Raw genomic sequence first — 21388 nt, forward strand, 5'->3', positions numbered from 1 at the left:
CATTTTTTTACCTTTTTCTGGAGATTGAAGGATGTCCACAGAGGAATTCTATATTTTTTATCATATCCGATTACATTGTCTTCGTTGTACAGCAAGGAAAGTGTATTGTTGTCTTGTGCGCTGTATGGAACGCCAAAGGGAAGATGAAGATCTCGCCTATAAGCTTTATCGGACACCTCCACTTGTTTATGAGCCTGAAAAAAATATGAAATGTAAGTAACACTAGAATGTTTAAATTATAATTAATTTTATTTTATAACCGTCGTTGAACAGCCGACACAATTTTGGGTTTACGACTACTAACGTTCAACTCTGCAGCCTCGTAATTTTGAACCCAATCCAGAAGACAAGGGAAATCCTGGATCAAGTATTGGGAGAAATTTGCCTTCTTAGAGGATTTTTTAAGGGAACTAACCCTCATTTGAGTTACACGGAGAGGAAAAACAGGAAAACCTCCAATGGTTAGCTTCTCGGCAAGGGGACTCTACCTCGTGATTCGTCTACCACTGAGGATATTTTTTGTCAGCACTGTGGTCGATGGTAGCCGGGTGCGAAATTCGTATCTATCCATCACTGGGATTCGAACTCATTGGAAAGGCAAACGCTCAAAATGGTAGCTTCTGTCTTTTAATGTGAGCAGTTTTCGTTTTTTTTATTTTTTTACTATATATTATGAACGCTCATTACGAAATATATCATGTTTAATTTTGCAATTTAGTTGTTTGAGATACCTCACAATACGAAAGAGTGAAATCCCCTGAATAACCAATTGCAAATTTATATTATGAAGATAACATTGCGTGTGTGTATATATATATATATTCACACGCACAATGTTATATATACAACACGAAAATTTGAAAATATAGTTTTCAATAGTTGCCTCAGAACTATAGGGTATCAATTTTTTAACGCATTAAGATAACAATACCTGCGCGCAAGAACAATCTGCAGCGTAGACTCTGAAGTGATATTCTTGGTTGTCTGTTGGAACAACTCCGGTAGCCGGTGGGTCATGCTGCTGTTGATTTGGCAACTTCTTTGGCGTTTTTAGAATATGGTGTAAACTTCCTCGAGTTCCATTGTTAGGCTCAGGCCTTATGTTAATCAATTCTAATAAAAAAATAATTAATATATGTGTGATCTAAATAGCATTAAGAAGCATTTTTTTCTTTTAAAATGATATTTACCAGCCATCAATTCATATAACTCAGTATTGATGAAAGGCTTGATTTTGAGGTTTGGTTTAATGGAAGGACCCATTGCCATGAACATAGCCTGAAAAATTTAAATTGTGAATAGATTATATTGCAATTTGAATACCTTAATAGTTCTTAGGAAATACAAAAACAATATAGTTCAGACAATATAGTTCATATTAATATAATTAGTTAAATTTATCTTAATTTCTTTCATTATTTATCTCACATTATCGAATTGATTGCGGAATCGGCAAATAATAAATCAACTTACTCTACTTTCAGGATAGTAATTATCGTATCCGTGTGTACCGCCAGTACAAATTTCATCTCCAGGTTTTACTTCAGAGCTATAAACAGATACAATACAATTTATAACATATTAAAAATATTACAGAATTTCAGTGTTAATTGCGCAAAAAAAAATTAATGGACCATCCTGAATTACTTTTGATCTAATGATTGGATCGTCATGCTCTAGGACTCAATCTTAATGATTCGAAGGAGTGACTTCAAATATGTTATTTAATCAGTGCAGACGATATTTTACATACCTTCTTTCGACGAATAAACATACCTTCTTTTCGAAGGATTTGGATTTCCGACCCACAAATTATAGGAATTGGAACATTTTGAAAATATGGTCCCCATAGTTTGGTCAGGAAAACAGTCCAAAATTTGGTCTCATTAATGTTAATTTTGTTTTCTGCGTATTTCGCCATATTTCGATATAAGTGATTTGAAAAGATTTTTGCACACAAATATAAAATTCGTTTACCTAAAGAAAATTCCATGCAAGAAATTTATTATATTTCATTACTTTATTTAATAATAGTCGACAAATTTAGATTGCAAAATCTACAACTTTTATACTTTATTTTAAATATCAATTTTCTCAATTTCAATAAATTTTTACATTATTTTAACAACATTATATTTTTCAAGTGACATGGTGAAATACGCGCAAAAATAAATTAATAAATAAAATTGACTTTAATGGCTGCAAGCATTGGAGTCTTTTATTACCGTATTATTGTGACCATATTTCCTAGATTGCGGCTACCCCTATATTCTTGGGATCAGTAATCCGAATCGTAATCCGAAGTACGTATTTGTGTCTAATTTCGTTTACTTAAAATATTGCCTGCACTAATTAATTTGAGGTCACCCCCTCGAACCATTAAAATTGAGTCCTAGAATGTAAAGACTCGATCATTAGATCAAAAGTTATTCAAGGTGATGCCTTTCTTTTTTTTACTCACTGTACCAAATAGAATAATGTAATAGAAAGTACTAAAAGTTATAGATAAAGTGATGTTAATAAACATGTATATAATAATGGCAAAGTAATGTAGGCCATCAATGTAAACATCATAAAGGATTCACCCGACAACATTCCAGTTGGTATCCATCTGCAAGAAGATGGGTTCGATTCTGTCATTGTTTGCATAGTGCCATCTGACTGGATTCTGCTGTTTAGGAAATACTCTCATATGTTCGCTCTGGCACTGCAGATTCTCTATCATACTATTGATAGCATCTATAGAGGACGACAAATGCAAAAATTTAGTGTAAAAATAACAATGAAGAAATTGCGTAAAAAACATCCACTTCCAATAATTAGAACTGTAATTTTTAGAGTAGTTATTAAATAATATAATCAAAAAACTCACTGCTATAAGTTTAATATCATGAGATTTAAAGTTGAACCAAAATATAAGTTATAAATCAAGTTACTTAATTCAGTTATTCAAATTATAAATGTTATAACCTGATACAACTTGATTAAGATGCTTCATGGAACTAGGTTACCGTTCTGATTACATTATAGCATCTTGAAATTCATAAGTATAAAAAGGCGGAATTTGCAAGTGAACATGATTTTCTGCTTGACCCTTTACTGAGGTTAAAATAAATCAGCAGTGATTAAAACCAGAGTCGAATTATGTTATAACCGATTTTTTTTTCAAATTACCGAACATAATCACCTGATTGAATTGGAAAGATCATATATTATCGATTCAAAGCAGTTTTTAAATCAGTCATAGAACGCAAGTGATTCTAATAAACAGGCTAAAATTACTGATTCAATTCAGTGTTGTAAAATTTTTCATTTGTGTTATTGAAAGAAATCAGATAACAGATATTACATAAATAATTTCAATAGATTAATTGAAATCAATGTTTCGAAACGTGTTTTAACGATTCTTCTTCAAATTTCATAACAAATTCGAAGGATTTAAATAAATAGACCAACATTACTGATTCAAATCAATGCTGTAGCAAATTTTCAGTAAATATAATTAAAAACACTGATTTAACTGAACATATTAGGACAGCTTATTTGAATTATCGAATCAAATATACGAGTCATTGATATGATTCTCAGATTCAATATTCAACTCTTAATTTAATGGTTAAAATTTGTAACTATGTTTAAATCCAACTTGAAAACTTACTAGTATCACTTCTGTCTTTGGGGCTTACTCTGCCAAGAGGGCCCATAAATGAATCTGTATTCGAGACATTGATGTACTTTCCAATGTTAACAACGAGATTGCAATCAATGTCTGACATACCTGAAACAAATATAGAAGTTTGAATTAGAAAATCATTAAAAAAGCACAATTAATTTCAAATATGTGTTTCTGAAATTAAAAATTAAGATTCCTTTTCTCCTCATTTACCGTGATCTGACATAATGATGACATTGACACAATTCAACAAATTTCTGGATTGTAAACCGGAGAAGAGTCTTTCAATCATTTGATCCACTTTTATCACAGCTTGATTCACCTGTTGAATAAACATTCCGATTAAAAAAGGGACGTCTTCACTTTTAATTTGTAAGGGAACATTTCATGATATGTTTAAAGGAAATTTTTGGTATCAAAGTATAAAAATTTATATACTTCTCAGTTGGTTAGCAACAGTGAGGAATTTAATTAAATTTTCCAAAGTGCAATAGATTATTTGAGGAAAAATCTCACTTAAACACAACAGACTATTTCCTTGTAAGTACATAAAATAATAAACAAACTAAAATTACTAAACAGTTGTAAACTCATTTCGATGCATTTCAAAGAGGAAAAAAAATGAATACAGCAATTCGTTTTGCATATGGAAAAATAACGGTATATCAGCTATAGTAGTAAATACTATATTACTATGTAATCGAAACCTATTTCTAAAATCATTTCGCAGAAATTTATTCAACTAGAAATCGAAACAGTTTATTAATGTTATCCAATGTTCTCTTTTTAAGGCGTAAGACTTGAGCCGATTAAAGCTTTAGAAATGCAGTAACTATAGCAGCACCACCCCTTAGTGTTAAAAATTATGGTAAAAGGAATGAACCGTAGATTGTGTATAATTTACTAACTCATTCGCATGAAGGCATTTAAAGCTAATTTAAAGTGGTACTGAAATGGATGTGTCCGGAACAGAACAACGCGCAGTTGTACGGTTTTTAGTGGCAGAAGATTATTTATTCGGTTATCTGTCATCAAATGTTTACTGTTTATGGAAAGCATTGTGTAACGGTTGTGCTGAAATTATACTTTTCGTTAAAAGGCATGCAACATTACAATATTTGCACACCCCAAACGTTGTAGATAGGACCGAAAAAGAGATTTTTCGTGAGATCATCGTTGCTGTTGATGAAATGGTGACAGGCTATCGACGAGCAACGACTCGTGACATCTGTGCAACTTTTTGTCTGAATCCCGCCGTAACCCTGGATGTATTCTTTGTGATGTCTTTCTCTGAATTGTTCTATCTGTATTTTCTACTTGACAATGACTTATAAGCCTATATTGAGCACACAAGTCAGCAAATGTATGTAATTTCAATAAAATCAATAAACTTTTTGTCTGACATGAACAAAGAAATGGCGCAATCACCTTCTTTCGGTTCATCTATATATATATTTCTCTTACACGGCACCAAAAAAAAAAGCCTCATTACAACTCCCCGAATGGCAACGTTAGAAAATCGACCAATGATTGCTGCTAAATATGTCACATGGCAAATGTCACATGAGGTGGCTCAACATATAGCGCTTTTAAAAACGGAAACAATAACCAGAGTGAGCATTATCAGGTTGTTCAATTCAGATTCATGCCCTAAAAACATGATAATATTTAATTTAAACTCAATTAGGAATTAATTAATTAATTGAAGTGAGAATGCTTTAAAAGGCCGCTGTTGAATTGATATTTTTCTACTGGGAGCTACCTAAACGTCTAAAAAACGTTTAAGTGTTTGTATTGAATGCATTGAATTTTTTTATATTTCGCGTTTATTTATGCATTGAATTTTCACGCTTTAAAATGCAGAATATTAGTGAAGCAATATTTGATAATTTATTTTGCTAATATGTTTCTTATTTAGCTAATGTTTTGATTTTTTCACCATGTACAATCTAAATAGCTAATATACTTTTTTAAAAGCCAATAAGAACATTGGTAGAATTCTTCTACATAAGTACAATACTATGTCTTTGATGATAAAATACTATGTCTTTGATGATAATATACTATGTCTTTGTGCTAGAACATTGTGTTCATTGGCGAGCGAGCGCAGCGAGCCATGGTTCACGGCGTGAACCACATAGGATTGCGTAGCGATTCTCGGGCGTTGGCAAGCGTTAGCGAGCAGGGGGCGGAGCCTCCTAGTAATCTAATATTTCGCGTTTTTAGCTTGGACTAAGAAAGTGCAAGAAGTTTGTAACTGATGAAGTTAATTTAGTGAAATAAATTTCGAATTTACCAAATCAACATAAATAATGCAATAAAAAAAGCAAGGAGCATGCTAAATTAAAAATCATTTATTTGCGAATAAAATTAAAATAGGATTATTAATGATTGTTAGATCAACATCGTGAGGAATGTCAGCAACTAACAAACAACAACTGTTCTGTGTTGTCAGTTCTGTCAGAGGAAAAGCTTGAAGTTTGTTTGTTTTTTTACCATCTGGCGAGAAAATGCAATGTCAAGTTTTTTGCGATTTCAAAAAAGAGAATACGTATCTTCTTATTAATTTTTTTAATAATTTCCTTGCATTTGACAAATATTTCAGTAAACACAATTCTAAGAATCTCATAAAACTTTAGATTTTAATAGTTTTTTGATATCCTACTTTTCGAGTCTTAATTTAGCATATTTCTTCAACTTTTTCACTTAAAATAAATTTTTTTCAAAATTCAAAAAATGGTCTTTTTTTGTTGTTGCATATGAATAGAACTAAAACAAACGATCCATACTATCGTTTCTATTCTGAAATACCTTCTCCAATGGCGAAACACAGAATAGTAAGCGCCGAAACGCACGTCATTCTATGTTTGAAAAACAATGCAAAAAGTGAAGTGTAGTTATAACTAATTGCTAAATATAATATTTACCAAATCATAAAATAAGTTTGATAAAAAATTCAGCGTATATTCTAAACAAAACACATTTATGAAAAATACTTATGTCTGACGAAAGTCACGTTGGGGTCCTAAAACTATTACTACTGTATGTTAATATAATAGGTATCTATTACTACAGAGCCTATTACCTATTACCACAAGACCAGACTATTAAATATATCATTTACCTCAATTAATTAATCTCTTCCTTTTCACTTCCATCAAAATGACGGGGTGAAGTTTCGCCCTCTATCTTTCGTGCCCGTGTTATTTCCGAGCTGGAGTGTTTCAAACAAACGCGTTCAAAAAGATTATATTTCTCAATCTATACACCAGGTGGCAAAACCCAGACTGTTTGTAGTATGTTTAGAGATAGCTTATTTTAAACTAGATGTTAGCACTCATAAAATTTAAAAATTACCCCAAAAGTTAAAAATGAATATATGTATTGTACCTACAGTTAACTTTTTTTATATTTTTTTATATCCGTCGTTGAATAGCCGACCCAATTTTTGTGTTTACGACTACTAATGTTCAACTCCGTAGCCTTGTAATTTTGAACCAATCCAGAAGACAAGGAAATTCCTGGATCAGTACCTCCAGAGGTATTGATTTGTTACGGAAACATGAAGGTTTTTGCGACTCGACAGATTTAACGTGCATAAGTCACCATTTACTACACGGGGAGTCTTCGGCCGTCGAGAATCGAACCCACGAACTCTTGAACATGGGCTCAGCGCCCTACCGACCAGGCTATCCCGGCCTCATACAGTTAGTTTTATATAATTTTCTAGAATAAAATTTCTTTAGGCTCATGCGACAATTACATCACTGGCGTCAATAACAGTTTGGCGATATCTTTACCACCCATTAAAACATATCATTATATAAAACAATACAAAGATAAATTTTGATACAGCTTCCTCACTTCTTTTGAGTTAGGTCCATGCCAGTGTCCAGCATTATCTGGTTGATTTGCATAAAGCATCATAAAACTAGGACGATCAGCAGCAGGAAGATCCAACCAATGCAGTATTTGATCAGCTCTGGCATTAAAACTCGTTTTTCTAAAAATAAACAATACACTGTAATCATTGAATTTTCATCCTTTTAATTCAAATACAGTAGAAAGCGTACTAATTGAATCATGGGTGAAAATTCTGGATTTTCCACCTTTACGAAAATAAAGTATTTTTTAGGTATTTTTTGACCATTTTCTTTTTATGTTTAATAGAGATGCTATTTTAAATTGAATAAAGTACTCACGAAACGTATTTCTTGTAGTAAGTAGGTAACACATTCTTAATTTTAACTTCTGATCCTAAGTAAAAGAACGAAGCCGTTTTCTTACCCTGTTTTTCAGCAGTTACCCATATCTACAAAAAAAAAAAGAAAATAGAAGTCAAATTTTAAAACTTTTGCTGAGTTTTACACTCCATTTACTTTGTTAGTAACTTACCGGTTCCTTCTGGTACCACATGGGATTTAAGAAATCTGGATTCCCGGCTTCAAACCTTTTCTGAGTTATCGGATCGTACATGGTGTTATCCACTATGCCATGAGATTCTGGATTAAGACCCTGCGGAAATATAATTAATTCTTAAGAAAACGCTTTTAAATACTATAAGAAGAATGTAACGAATAATCTAAAAAACTTCTGATCAAATTATCAGATTTTCATGTTATATAAATAAGAAATCTTCATTGTTTGAAAGGTTCCGAAATCCGAAGAAAATGGCTTCAAACAAAACTTTCTTACAGGTTTTGAAACGCTATATTTGAATATGTTAGTTGATTACTTTGAAGCCACTTGAATGGTTCCTTAGTTACTCTTCCACCCATACACTCAAAAAAAGAACAAACAAAAAAAAGCATTTCTGCAAGAACAGAAAAAAAATTCCACCCATTGTGATATCTTGGTGTGAAACTTGACTGAAATGGCTTATGACATATTATAAAGGTTCAAACTCAGTGTGGAATTTTTTTTCTTCTTTTCGTTGAAATTAAATTTATTTTCTGATTTGGTTCAGGAAATTGGAAATGCACAGAGCACCTTATTAATCAGAACTTCTTCAATAATTTTGTCGATGAAATATTGAAAATTAATATTACCTTGGAAAGAACTAAAATGCAGGTCAAATTCAACTTCTGAATGTGTCTTTCTTTATGAAAAGCAAATTTAAAATACTTCGAATTTACGAATAAATCAAATTATTTATCATTCAGTCACAGTAGACACGAAAAGAAAATTTATTTTTAAAAATTTTCATTTCAGGTTTAATCAGTTTTTCACCCAGAAATGCTCAAAGAAATGATCAGACATGTCCTTAAAAAATCAGAATTAAACGGGAATCAGGCTGATAATTTTCAGAAAGCTCCCTGAAATTTTCTTTTCATTTGGAACAAGTAATTGTAGAAAATGTGAAGAAGAATTTGTTAAATTAGGAACCACTCAATGAGAACCATTGAGTTCTCATCCTTTTCAACTTACCGTAGCAATACTGATATGATTAGGAAAAGTTTTGGAAGGAAATACGGGGTATATATAGTCAGCACTTGCACCACACTGAGCAATTCGGTTGATAGTGGGGGAAAAACCTCTTTTCAAATAATCAGGGCGGAATCCATCTAATGATACCAAGATTAAGGGAGGAGTACCTTGAAAGCTGTAAAAAAGAAAACATCAGTAAGCATATTTTTACTGAGAAATTAAAATGCCTTTTTGCACATTTAAAACTGAGAAGAAAATAAAACTAGGAGCAAACGATCCTATTAAAAGTGCCAATTTTAAACATTATTTTCTAGTTTTCATCATTAAATTTTGCTTTTGTATAAAATATTATCGAGCGAGATACCTTTAGGTTATATATACATGATAATATTTTATATTATTTAACCCCTTCCTTCTCGCTCCCGAGAAAATGACGGGTTGAGGTTTCGCCCTCTATTTCTCGCTCCCGTGATATTGACGGGCTGGAGTGTTCAGTAGTAACGAGTCAGTAAAAATAAAACTAATTCATTTCTTTTTCCCGGAAAAAATTTTATTTCTCATTTTACACACCAGATGGCACTAATCAAATGCGTAATACAAATACAAAATCCAAAAAAATAGGCACTTTTATGACAGTTTTCTTGAAAATTAACCGATCGTTAAGGGGTTAAAATTCGGAAGCTAATTTTTACAAAAAATTTTTTTTAAACAAATATGAAGCTAAACGAATTTCAACATGTTTCCAAACTTTTTGAATGGCAGGCCAAAAATATTTATCGTTTAGTTAAATATTTTGGAAAAATACCATGAAAAAATATTTTAAGAGTTTCTACTTACTGTTTGATATTTTTTAATGCTACATCACACGAAGAGGAATCTTTTATTTTTAAGTGCGGTATTATGATTAAAAAATACTGGCGCAAAGCAGGGCTAAAGGTAGAATAGAATGGCTGGTTCACTCCTTGGAAGAAACCTCAGATTTTCTCCTGTGACGTCACGGCGGCACTTTTACTTCAAGAACGGAGCGTTCTGTCTAACTAGCTCTAACTAATATCGTGGCATTCCTTTTTGTGACATATTCCAAAACATTCGTTGTTTTCTATAATGACTTTCCTCAGTTTTTTGAAGTGAATTACAAAAATTTAAAATTCTTAACGAAAGGCCAGTTTGCGCGATTGCAACTTGCAAAAATTCTGATAAAAACACAAAAGGAAAATATATAATTTTCCACGTGTTCCCTAAAGTAAATGAACAGCTATGTAAAGAATATATTCAACGTTGCAAACGAAATGACCCAGTCAATATAAAACAGCCATACGTTTATTCTGTCGTTTCAGAACTTTTATAAGAACTTTTCAGAACTTTTTTAATTCGCGATCTAAATAGAAACCGCCTCGCTACTTCAGAAAGAAAGGCAGGCAAAAAAAAATTTTAAAAAATGGATAAAGTCAAAGAAAATTAAAAATTAAATGAAAAGTATGAATAATTAATAGTATAAGTATAACAACTGTCTAGAGATATAACAATTGAACAGCTGTATGATATCACTATATGTGGTTATAAAGTACAATTACTTAACATTTATTACCTCCTATAGTGTCGCACATTCCGTATTCCTAGGTTAAAAAAAAATTTCCAAGCACAATTGATCCAGATATCCTTACATGCCATTGCACTTAACATATTAACAGGATGTGCTTACATAAAGTAATCATTTCATAAACAAAATAATTTTATGGACTTTTACGGGGAAAAAACAATGATGAATGAGAACTAACTACAAGAATTGGTTTGCAGAACGAATAGGAGGTGGATATACAATAATCTATGTTTAATAATAATGCGCAGATATACAATAATCTGAGTTAAATAATAGGAGGTGGTGAATATACAGTATCCATGTTTAATAATAGGGGCGGATGTACAATAATCTATGATGAGTAATAGGGAGCGGATATACAATAATCTATGTTTAACAAAGGAAACATATATAATGTGCAGAAAGAATAGGGGAAATAATAATATAAATATATGTTTAAGCAAAGAACAAGTTATCCTTTTCTATTTAAAGGAAATAAAATTTTATTAAAGTAAAGTAAAAAGTATAAAATTTTATTATTAGAATAATTTTTAAAGCTGTTTTGAATTTGAACATACAATGATAAACCGGTCACTGACTGGAGATTAATAAAATATTGTGCACATTTTGTTATGAAATAGTTAAAAAATAAAAAAAAAATTCAAGTAGAATTCTACCTTGGCGGACATTTTCCTTCCTGTTTTGGACACCCTCCAAGGGAAAACTGCAATGGAGAATTCCCTGAAAGAACAAAACAAAACACTTTTAGAAAATAATGCAGGGTAATTTAAAATAAACTTTCCAACATTAACATACATTAACAGCGAAATATTAATGAGTTAATAGAAAATTTTGTAGAGTAAATATTTTAAGGTTTTTCTTTCTTTTCTTTTTCTAGTTCAAACACTTTTTACAAAAACAAAATCCATGTTATGTGCATATATTAAGATCCCTCAGTGATTAGGTAATAGACTCCTACGTTTTTCTTTATCTCTTATTGGCAAAAACAAGAATAAAAGATGAAGCAGCAAGCTCTTCTTCTAGTTTATTGGCGTATATTCCTTCGAACACTCTATTCCAAAACATGTCTTAAAAAAACAGACAAGGCTGAATACGACTTATGACTTCAAACCTTTGGTCTCGAATGTAAACCTGAAAATGACCACCCGTTTGCCACATATCTTGTCAATGAAAAAAGTGGTGACTTAACTAAGCAACTTTGGTGGTGACTTAACAAGCAGTCACTTTTCCTCTTTTTTTATTTATTCATTTAATTTTATTTATTCATTTAATTTTATTTATTTATTTTTGGGATAGATGTTCAATGATCATCAATGTGAATCTTTCTGCATTGATGTTCAATGTACATACATCAATGCAGAAAGATTCTGGGAAGCAGAATTTTCATTAAAATGTTCAATATCTCCACATTCCAAATTTTAATCATTCAGAACTTATCAATTTGTGATAGAAAGATTCATGCAGAAAGAAAATTTTTTTAAGCAATTCACATGTTTCAAAGTCGTAATGCTTATGCATTAAATATATTTTGCCTCTACAAATATTTTTAGATAAAGTTCTTTGAAGTCAGTATGATTAACTAAATTTTTTTAAATAAAATTTTTATTATTTTTATTGTTGAATTAATTTTTTAAAGCAGCAGATAATTTCTAATATGAATTATTTTTTTAAAGATATCATTTAATCCAAGCAACAACAAAAAAATTGCAAATAATAGCTATTAAAGGAAAAGGACTATCAATATTGGTCCTCGACTCATTAGGTTTGAGGAAAAAGTGGCTACTAAGTTATTAGGGTCTACCGGCCACTGGCTACTAACTGAAAATTTGGATTTTCATGTCTGTTCGAATGGTTAAAAGGTTTCTCAACATGGATTATTTGGTGCTAATACGTGTACAGAGATCAAAATAAATAAAGGAACACAATTTTGTTGTAGTGATTTCATTTTCATGTACAAGGATGGAGTGAATAGAGTTAGGGTGTTAATTTTTAAAATATTAAGGGAGGCAGCTACAATTTGGCGAAAATTGTCTCACTAGTTTATTTCATATTTTAATCGTCGTTGAACAGCTGACCCAGTTTTATGGGTTTGCGACTACTAACGTTCAATTCCGTAACCTTGGAATTTTGAACACAATCCAGAAGACAAGNTAACAAAAGAAACATATATAATGTGCAGAAAGAATAGGGGAAATAATAATATAAATATATGTTTAAGCAAAGAACAAGTTATCCTTTTCTATTTAAAAGAAATAAAATTTTATTAAAGTAAAGCAAACAGTATAAAATTTTATTATTAGAATAATTTTTAAAGCTGTTTTGAATGCGTCTATAATATAAAACTATATTTATAAAGCTGTTTTGAATTTGAACATACAATGATAAACCGGTCACTAACTGGAGATTAATAAAATATTGTGTACATTTTGTTATGAAATAGTTAAAAAAAAAAAAAAAAAATTCAAGTAGAATTCTACCTTGGCGGACATTTTCCTTCCTGTTTTGGACACCCTCCAAGGGAAAACTGCAATGGAGAATTTCCTGAAAGAACAAAACAAAACACTTTTAGAAAATAATGCAGGGTAATTTAACTTTCCAACATTAACATACATTAACAGCGAAATATTAATGAGTTAACAGAAAATTTTGTAGAGTATGTTTAACTAAATTTTATCTCACATTTTTATTATTTTTATTATTGAATTAATTTTTTTTAGCAGCAGATAATTTCTAATATGAATTATTTTTTAAAAATATAATTTATTCCAAGCAAAAAAAAATTGCAAAGAATAGCTATTTGTGAATTGTTCTTTTAAATTTCAAAAAACGTGAAAAGAAATCCAATTTTTTTTATTCCTAACATATTTTGTTATTTGTGCGCATTCTTCCAACACCTTTTCGATTAACGATTATAATTATCATCGCTTCAAATCAGTGCATTTATTTACTTATTTCTCGATTAGAACATTTTCTATGAATAATTATGAAAAAATTCAAAGATAAAATTACAAAAATATCGATATTGCAAGCATAACATGCTCTTAAAATTTAAATAGTTTTCCAATAACCATTTTCTTTAGAAAGTAAAACTAATAATGCACATTTTAAAAAGTGCTCTATATAAAAATATCCTTAAGTATTTGAATGATTTGGAAACACAAGTAAAAAAAAATATCCTTTCAATAAGTACTTAAAAATTTTGTTTTTGCTGATAGTCTTTTTGCTTTATATTTCTTATAACAATTTAACTAATGCAGTTAGATAGAGATAACGTTTTTCTTCGTGTTTTTAGTTTAAACAAATTTTTTTTCTTTTCATAAGTTTTGGATGTTGTAAATTTTGGATACTTACGTAATTAATCGACGGGATAATTTCTGAATAAAATTCCAAAAATGCCGTATATTTAAATTTTATTTTTCAAAAAAATTATTCGACTGTTTGTGCAAAAAATTTTGATTTTATCTTAGAAAATTAAATTGATTAAAATTATGTAAAAGTTTGTATAATGTATAAAAACAATAAAATTATTTACAAATAATAAATAATTTTAAATTGTTATATTTGTATGAAATATCTTTTGACGAATAAATTTTATAATTTTATGCATGAATTTTTTTCTCTTAAATTGTTTAATAGATATTATGGCAAAAAGTGACGCTCTCATTAAGGAGACTACTATAGGTACTATAGAAACTATATTTAACTGTAGGTAACTATATTTAACTAAATAGGAAAAAGATATTATGCGATGTATAAATTTATTTTTTGGAATTCACATTTTTCGTACCAATATGAACAGTTTTATTTATTTCCATTTTACTATCAGAAAAACGGAAATAAATTAAAAAATATTTAATTTTCTTTGTTATTTACATATTTTTTACGAGTGTTGCAGATATAATTGGCAAATCGAAAAATTAAATTAATATATGAAAATTTCTTCTGAAATATTTATAGTTTTCCACAAAATACAAAAAGTTATTTAACTAAGAGAATGGAGTTTAAAAAGAAGTAAAAAAAAAACGAAAAACAAACTATACTTACTTACGCTGCGAATATTTAATTTTGTACTCCCGTTAACGCAACAAATAAACAAAATAAACACCATGACATACATAACTCTTGCGAAAACTAGAAGTTGAATTGGCGATCAATTCTTCGAAAACTGACAGTAAACAACGTAAACGTATCAGCTGTTAAAACATTACTAAAAGAATAATCCGTGTAAAATAACGAAATAAAAAAAAGAAGAGAGACTGTCTTGCTTCAGATAATACCACTTGTGAATGTATCTAGCCGTTCAGGTTTTTGTTTCACCGGAAATGTAAATAACAAGATGCACGATAAAAAAAACGAGTGTATATGCATTTTTTCGAATGATAAACAACGAAATGAGTAAATTATGTAAATGTAAGTACTACTAATGATCTATAATTAATATTCCAATCTTTTGTTGCTTAATCGAACTCGTTTATAAGGAGAACTTAGAGACTGAAACAGCTCAAGAAATCAGAGGGCTCGTTAAACTGAGTCGGTCGAACTTATGAAAAATATAAGTTATAAGCATGGTAAGTCATAGAGTAAAATATGAATTAAAAACTGTTAAAAAGGATTATTTTTATAATTTTTATTAGCCATTGGAATGACGTTTATAGCTTTTTTCCCTTTCATTTCATTGAATTTCAGCAATTATTTGACGAACAACAATCAAGGATTGAAATACATTATCACTTAACGCTTATTGAACCAAGAGAAGTTTCTAATTTTTCAGCTAACTCCTTGCATTTAGATGTGGTGGGCGGAAATTTAATTGTATTTTTTCCAACAGTGTCAGATTCTGCGTTTAACAAATATTTGGTCTAGAACAGTAGACATTAGCAACAGTAGACGTAGTATTTAATCAATGGTTTACTAAGCAACAACTTCTGTTTGTATTGTTCATGTGTGTAATCCAGAGGTGTTCAACCTTTTACACTTTAATGGGCTTTTTGAGCTTATTGTATTCTTGAAGGAACCATTTGATCCAAAAAAAAATTATATCAAAGCTTTAATTTACTCAAAACTTTATTTACTCTAAAATATTTTACTAGCAAAATTATCGTTGCATCCTTATTTTATCACAATACATACACCTTAATAATATGCGGTAAGATGGTAGCTGAACTGCTAGCCAAATTGGAGGGAATGTAAAAACAAGTTGCAATACAAATGAATTTCTATGTTGAATAGCAATAAGCTGTAATTTAACAATATACAATATAAAGCCATCTTAAAAAAATAATCGTAAGCAATTTTGCATTGGAAGAGTCGAAGTTAATAAAGAATTTTTAACGAATGAACATAAAGAATAAATATGAAGAATGTTAAATTTAATTAAAAAACCTTTGACGCGAATTCAGGCAGATTTTTTTACATGAAACTGGGGATAATTTCTTGTTAGAAATTTCTGTTGCCTCTACATTCAGAGTGTTCTGTAATGACTACATTTAATACATATATCTTTATACATGGGAATAATTAAGTCAAAAATACTTACTGGTTAAAGGTCGCAAGTAAATTTTCGCAAAAAATAATAAGCAGAGAAAAACATCCGCTATCGAAATTTAAAGAACATCTGACAACATAAAAATCTGTTTGATTATAGGAGTAAACACGGAGAATTTGAAACTTTTCTACGTTTTATCAGGCAACTAAATTGGATTCGATGTTTCCAGTCCCACTTTCTTTCGTGGTGATTTGTTGGTTTTGATACATTTTTCGTTTTACTTCGCTTTATTAACTCATAATCCCTAATGTGCACAATTGTTTATTATTATTTCTGACAAGGACTTTAGAAATGCATTTTAAGAGCAGTGTTCAAAGAATACCGTGTTTGTAGATTGATATATGTATTGAACCAGTCAACGTCGAGTTTGTGAGAGAGTCACACGCAACAAAAGTAATGGCATCACTATCAACTGAATCATTTCGGATACAACAAAAGTTTTCTGCTCATTTTTAATTCTGTTTTTTAAGTTTTGAGTTTTTTCGTCGTTGAATTTTAGTTTTGTGTATTTAAGTATTAATTTTATTCGGCAATCAAACTTGTTTTGATTGTTTTAATTTCGCCTTCACCCATGAATAACGTGTGCATATGTTATCAGAAAACATCTTCGTTCAACATTCGCAACGCTTAATTAATGTACAGTTGGACTTTTATTTATCGAACTTCCATTTTGCGAGTTTTTTCGAGGAACCTAAAACATTTTGAAAATTTCGTCGTAAAATAACTTCCAAAGAGCGAAGTGAGTTTTCTATTTAACGAACTTTTCTTTGAGATCCACTTTCCCAAATTATTTCAGAACTATTTCAAACTTGTTAACGCATTTCACTGGGGAAAGGACCTTGAATTGATTTTTGAAGCCACTTAACTTATAGAGAAAGCAGTTAAATCCCTTTCCCTTTTTGTTTGCATTTCAAACGAAAAACTCAGACAAAATGAACGGATTTTATCAACAGCAATTAAACTTAAGAAAGCATGTGACAATGTATGCTTAAAAGTTTTTTAATAATTAAATGCAACAATAATTTTACGCATAAATGTAGCTTTTTTTAGTTGAAAATGCGTGTTGCACGATAGTGCAACACTGGATAATGTTTTGCCCTATTCTTGCTTTCCATGCAGATTGTTAAGATTTATAAAATAAATAGTAGATACTACTTTACGAGATAAAGGTATATCAATTGCTATTTTAATTATGTCTAGTGTTTATAAATTTACATTGTGTCGTTTAAGTATTTTAAAAGGAGATTTTCTATTTAACGAATTTTCCATATAACGAACTTATCGGGATTTAGCGACTTCGTTAAATAAGGATCCGACTGTATTTGCTATATTTTTGACATAGTTTGTAAAAATATAGATTAAGGATGCTAACTATGTAACAATCTATATAGAATTTATCTAAAAATAAAATATTTCATCATAAATAAAATAGATCAATACCTAGATTTGAATCTGTAGAAAGTATGATTTCTTCTTCTGGTTCTTTTGGCTCAATGTAGCCATGAGATATTTGTAGAAAATATACTCCGAGCAGGGCGATCGGAAGGATGGTCTGGAATTAATTACATGGATAAATTAAAATTTTAAACAAAGTTTGATTTATTTTTGTTCGATTCCAAAATGACTTGTTTCTCAAACACGATCACAGTAAGAGTAGTGGGATAAGAGGGTGTAATCCCCGGAAAAAGTTAAACAACTCTTTTTCTAATAAAATGGAGTACATCTATTAGAATTATTTGATTTTTGAAATAAATTTTAGCAATACTTACTTTTAATGAGTTATTCTGCCAAAATTTAATTAAAAATAACATTTCAAGCTTTAAAATCGCTTTATATCAAAAAATCATTGCCACCTACTTTTTGAGTATTCAACTTTATACGGCATTTTGTTTTTCTGCACAAAAAACTATTAAAACTTAAAATTATGAAGGTGTGTACAAAATACACAGAGAGTTAGATGATAGATGGTGCAATAATTCGTTCGCAAATTATTAGCTGTTTACTTGTAGTAAAAAATACCATGCGGGCCATTCTACAGACTTGTAACTAGACGCGTTAAAAGGGCCAATTTTTTTAAAAGCGCAAAAAGTTTTTTTTTTTTTTTTTAATTCTAATTTGTTTGATAGAGCTGTGATGGCTCAGAGAGCTTTCATCTTCCAATGAGGTGAACCGGGTTCGAATCCCAGTCATAGCTGGTCGATACCAATTCCGCACCCGACCACAATGCTGACGGAAAATATTCTCAGTGGTAAACGGATCATGGGTTAGAGTCCCCTTGCAGTGAGGCTAACCATGGGTGGGTTACGTGGTTTCCCTCTCCATGTAACACAAATGCGTATTAGTTCCATCAGAGAGAAAGATTTTATAAAAATTTAAAGGCAAGACTATAATCCACTCAATTTCCGAGAAAGGAATTTTTATTTTTATTTGTAATATCAAATATTAGATTTTGTGAGCAAAAATATGTAACAGAATCATAATGGAAACATGAAAAAGTTTTACTAAAAAGTGGAATTTAATAAAATTATTGTAACCAGATGTTAGAATTATTTAACTCGTTTTCATTATTTAACAGGTTCTTGTAAAAAGTTGCAACTTTCTGTGACGATTCCCAGCTTATTATGGTTAAAATTCCTTAACAATTCCAGGTTTTTCTTATTCTCCCTGACTCGAAGGAGTCCTGTACAGACTATTATTTTTCAAGTACTGACTAATATTTTTCAAGACCAGTTAATCATTCGTTTTGTTACAATTAAAGTACTGACAAAATGTTCTTGCATAAAATTACAATAATTGCATATTTTGCAAACAAAATATTCTTTTATTTTTGTGGAAAATATTAAAAAATTTTAAGCAATACAAAATTGCTAAGTTGTTCTTTCGTTAATCAAAAAAACTTAATTTATTGATAAGAAATCAACAAATGCGATGTCACTACATGCTCCAATTGAAACAAACATAACATCAATAATTCTTTAACTGTCATAATATTAATAATTCTCTTATGTAATACTCATGCTTTAAAAGTATTAGTAAAATCTTAAGAAAACTTATTAAAATAGTTGAATTTTTTATTTTTATTTTGCTAAACTTTTACTGAATTTAATGCTTATAACAAATTTTAAGAAATAAAAAGAAAACTTCTAGGAATTTAATCGATAAATCTTTACTAGCGAAACAATTTATTACATTTTTTCAACTGAAAACTTAATACTAGTAAATATTTTACCTCTCTGTTAAACACCATGACCAGGTCTGTTGGTTAATTATATAAAAAGGAGGTTCAAAATGCTTCATCGAAACTACCAGCTTTCTTTATCAGTCAGATATTGATAAGATTGCTCATAAAGAAGACCGACAAATCTTTAAGTAATTAACTGATGATAAGCCCTAAAGTATCATTCCAGGTGTTCCAAATTATCTTACAAAAATCTTTTCCCTAGGGAAATAAGCAACACAAAACTAGCATTTTTCCTCACAATAACAAACTATTTGGACTTACGAATGATAATTTCATTAAAAAAAAATTTTTTTTTTTTAAATGTTTGATAATGTCAAAAAATAGCATCTCAAAATACACGTGAGAGTTTTAAAATATGTAAGTTAGAAAAAGTTTAACTTTCAAAATAATAAGAGAACTGTAAAAAATAAATTTCTTAAGACACTCTGTATTTTGAATTCGAGATATTGTCATACTATAAGGGTCATTCTCACAAAAAGGTGATTTTTTAAGTCCCTGAGTAATAAATATTAGGAAATACAGCAGATTTCTTAATATTATTCGTGAAGCTCTTAACTAACAAATCATATGCATTTCTGCTAAATGTACTTAATATTTCATTCTTATTTTTCAATAAACATGACTTCGAAATCCCCTCCGTGGACGTCCCTACGTCTGTGGCACAAAATAATTTTTAATGCCTGTTAAACAATTTAAATGTTATTTTAATGATTTTTGTAGTTTTACCTAGTTAAATGTTTATAGTAACTGTTTATTTAATATTTTTTAAAAAAATAATTTATTTTTATAAAATAAATGACTAGTAAACTTTGTCCATCAAAAATGATGTCTCCCTCCGTGGACAATTAATATAGTTCTGTAAATATGCAATAAAGGGCAGTATATGCGAAATCCCTATAAGAAAGCTGCTGGGAGGGGTAACCATTCCATTTTCTAATGTTAAATATTAGTTGTTTTTGTTCTCTTTGGTGCCAGTTTTGGATTGTTGTGTTCAACTGGGGTTTGGCAAAGTTCTCACCGTATACTCCGTGGACATCATAAAGAAGGTAAGAGAAAATTATTTTATTTCTGATAGATGAATTTTAGATTGCAAAAATAGTATATTTAACAAAAAGAACTGCCCCCTTTTTGTAACTTTAAAATTGAAAATCAGAAAAATTCAAGAACTAGTTTTTGTCTCCTCCGTGGACATAACAAGTCCACGGAGGAGAAGACACAGTCAATGTAAGAGACAATGTGTTAGATAACCATAATACAATTTTAATAATTAAAAAACTATTTTCTTTTAATTGATATTTTTTTAAATGGAACAAATGTGTTAATTTGTTTTGTTTTTTTAAAGAAAATCAATTAAGTTTAACTTTTTCTTATCGGAGAAGTAAATATTGGCAATTTTTCTAAATAATTTCTGTGATGTTTAACATTCTTTTTCTCTTCAAATTTTAGGGAAAAAATTGCAAAACCAAAATTTAAGAAAAGAAAACAATCAAATGTTCAAATGCAAAACAGAAGGGAACAGAAAAAACTTAGTATGAGATAAGCTAGACAGAAATTAAAAGAAAACCCTATATTGTTTGAAGAAAGTGAAAAAAAAAAGAGCAAGAAACTTTAAAATTTGTATCAGAAAAAGATTTAACAGAAAAATCGTGATTAAATGTACTTAAATTTCTAGAAATTGATAGAGCAAGCCGTTTGTGCCCAGGGAAAAAAGAAACAATAACAAGAAGAAAAGAGAAAAAACAAAAACGTTATTTGGATGACAGTATGTTTAACTTGCATAAAATGGTCACAAAAGAGTACCTTCAACACTCAACTTTCATGTGGAGTCTGAATTTTTATTTCAATAGTCTTTACATTTTAATTTATTAATATTCAGTAAGAGTTACTTAAGAAATTGTACAC

At 29.8% G+C, this 21388-nt stretch overlaps 2 protein-coding genes across 2 annotated transcripts in view; one reads left to right on the forward strand and one right to left on the reverse strand.

Moving 5' to 3' along the window:
• The window catches only part of LOC107450284 (ectonucleotide pyrophosphatase/phosphodiesterase family member 1), a gene marked incomplete at its 5' end in the record, with an annotated part of 29088 nt that extends 9566 nt beyond the window's left edge, over positions 1–19522 (reverse strand). Inside the window, 14 exon segments of the mRNA XM_043041581.2 lie at positions 12–194; positions 932–1113; positions 1191–1278; positions 1474–1549; positions 2586–2739; positions 3659–3778; positions 3887–3995; positions 7538–7676; positions 7876–7985; positions 8069–8188; positions 9101–9275; positions 13178–13241; positions 17686–17797; positions 19475–19522. Of these exon segments, the coding sequence (XP_042897515.1) occupies positions 12–194; positions 932–1113; positions 1191–1278; positions 1474–1549; positions 2586–2739; positions 3659–3778; positions 3887–3995; positions 7538–7676; positions 7876–7985; positions 8069–8188; positions 9101–9275; positions 13178–13241; positions 17686–17797; positions 19475–19492 (1650 nt within the window).
• The window catches only part of LOC107450274 (phosphatase and actin regulator 1), a 173871-nt gene continuing 167433 nt past the window's right edge, over positions 14951–21388 (forward strand). Inside the window, exon 1 of the mRNA XM_071180087.1 lies at positions 14951–15110. The gene's annotated coding sequence lies outside the window, so the exon portion shown is untranslated. The remainder of the gene's footprint in view (positions 15111–21388) is intronic.

Source organism: Parasteatoda tepidariorum, chromosome 4 (assembly GCF_043381705.1).
Source record: "Parasteatoda tepidariorum isolate YZ-2023 chromosome 4, CAS_Ptep_4.0, whole genome shotgun sequence".
Taxonomy (NCBI): domain Eukaryota; kingdom Metazoa; phylum Arthropoda; class Arachnida; order Araneae; family Theridiidae; genus Parasteatoda; species Parasteatoda tepidariorum.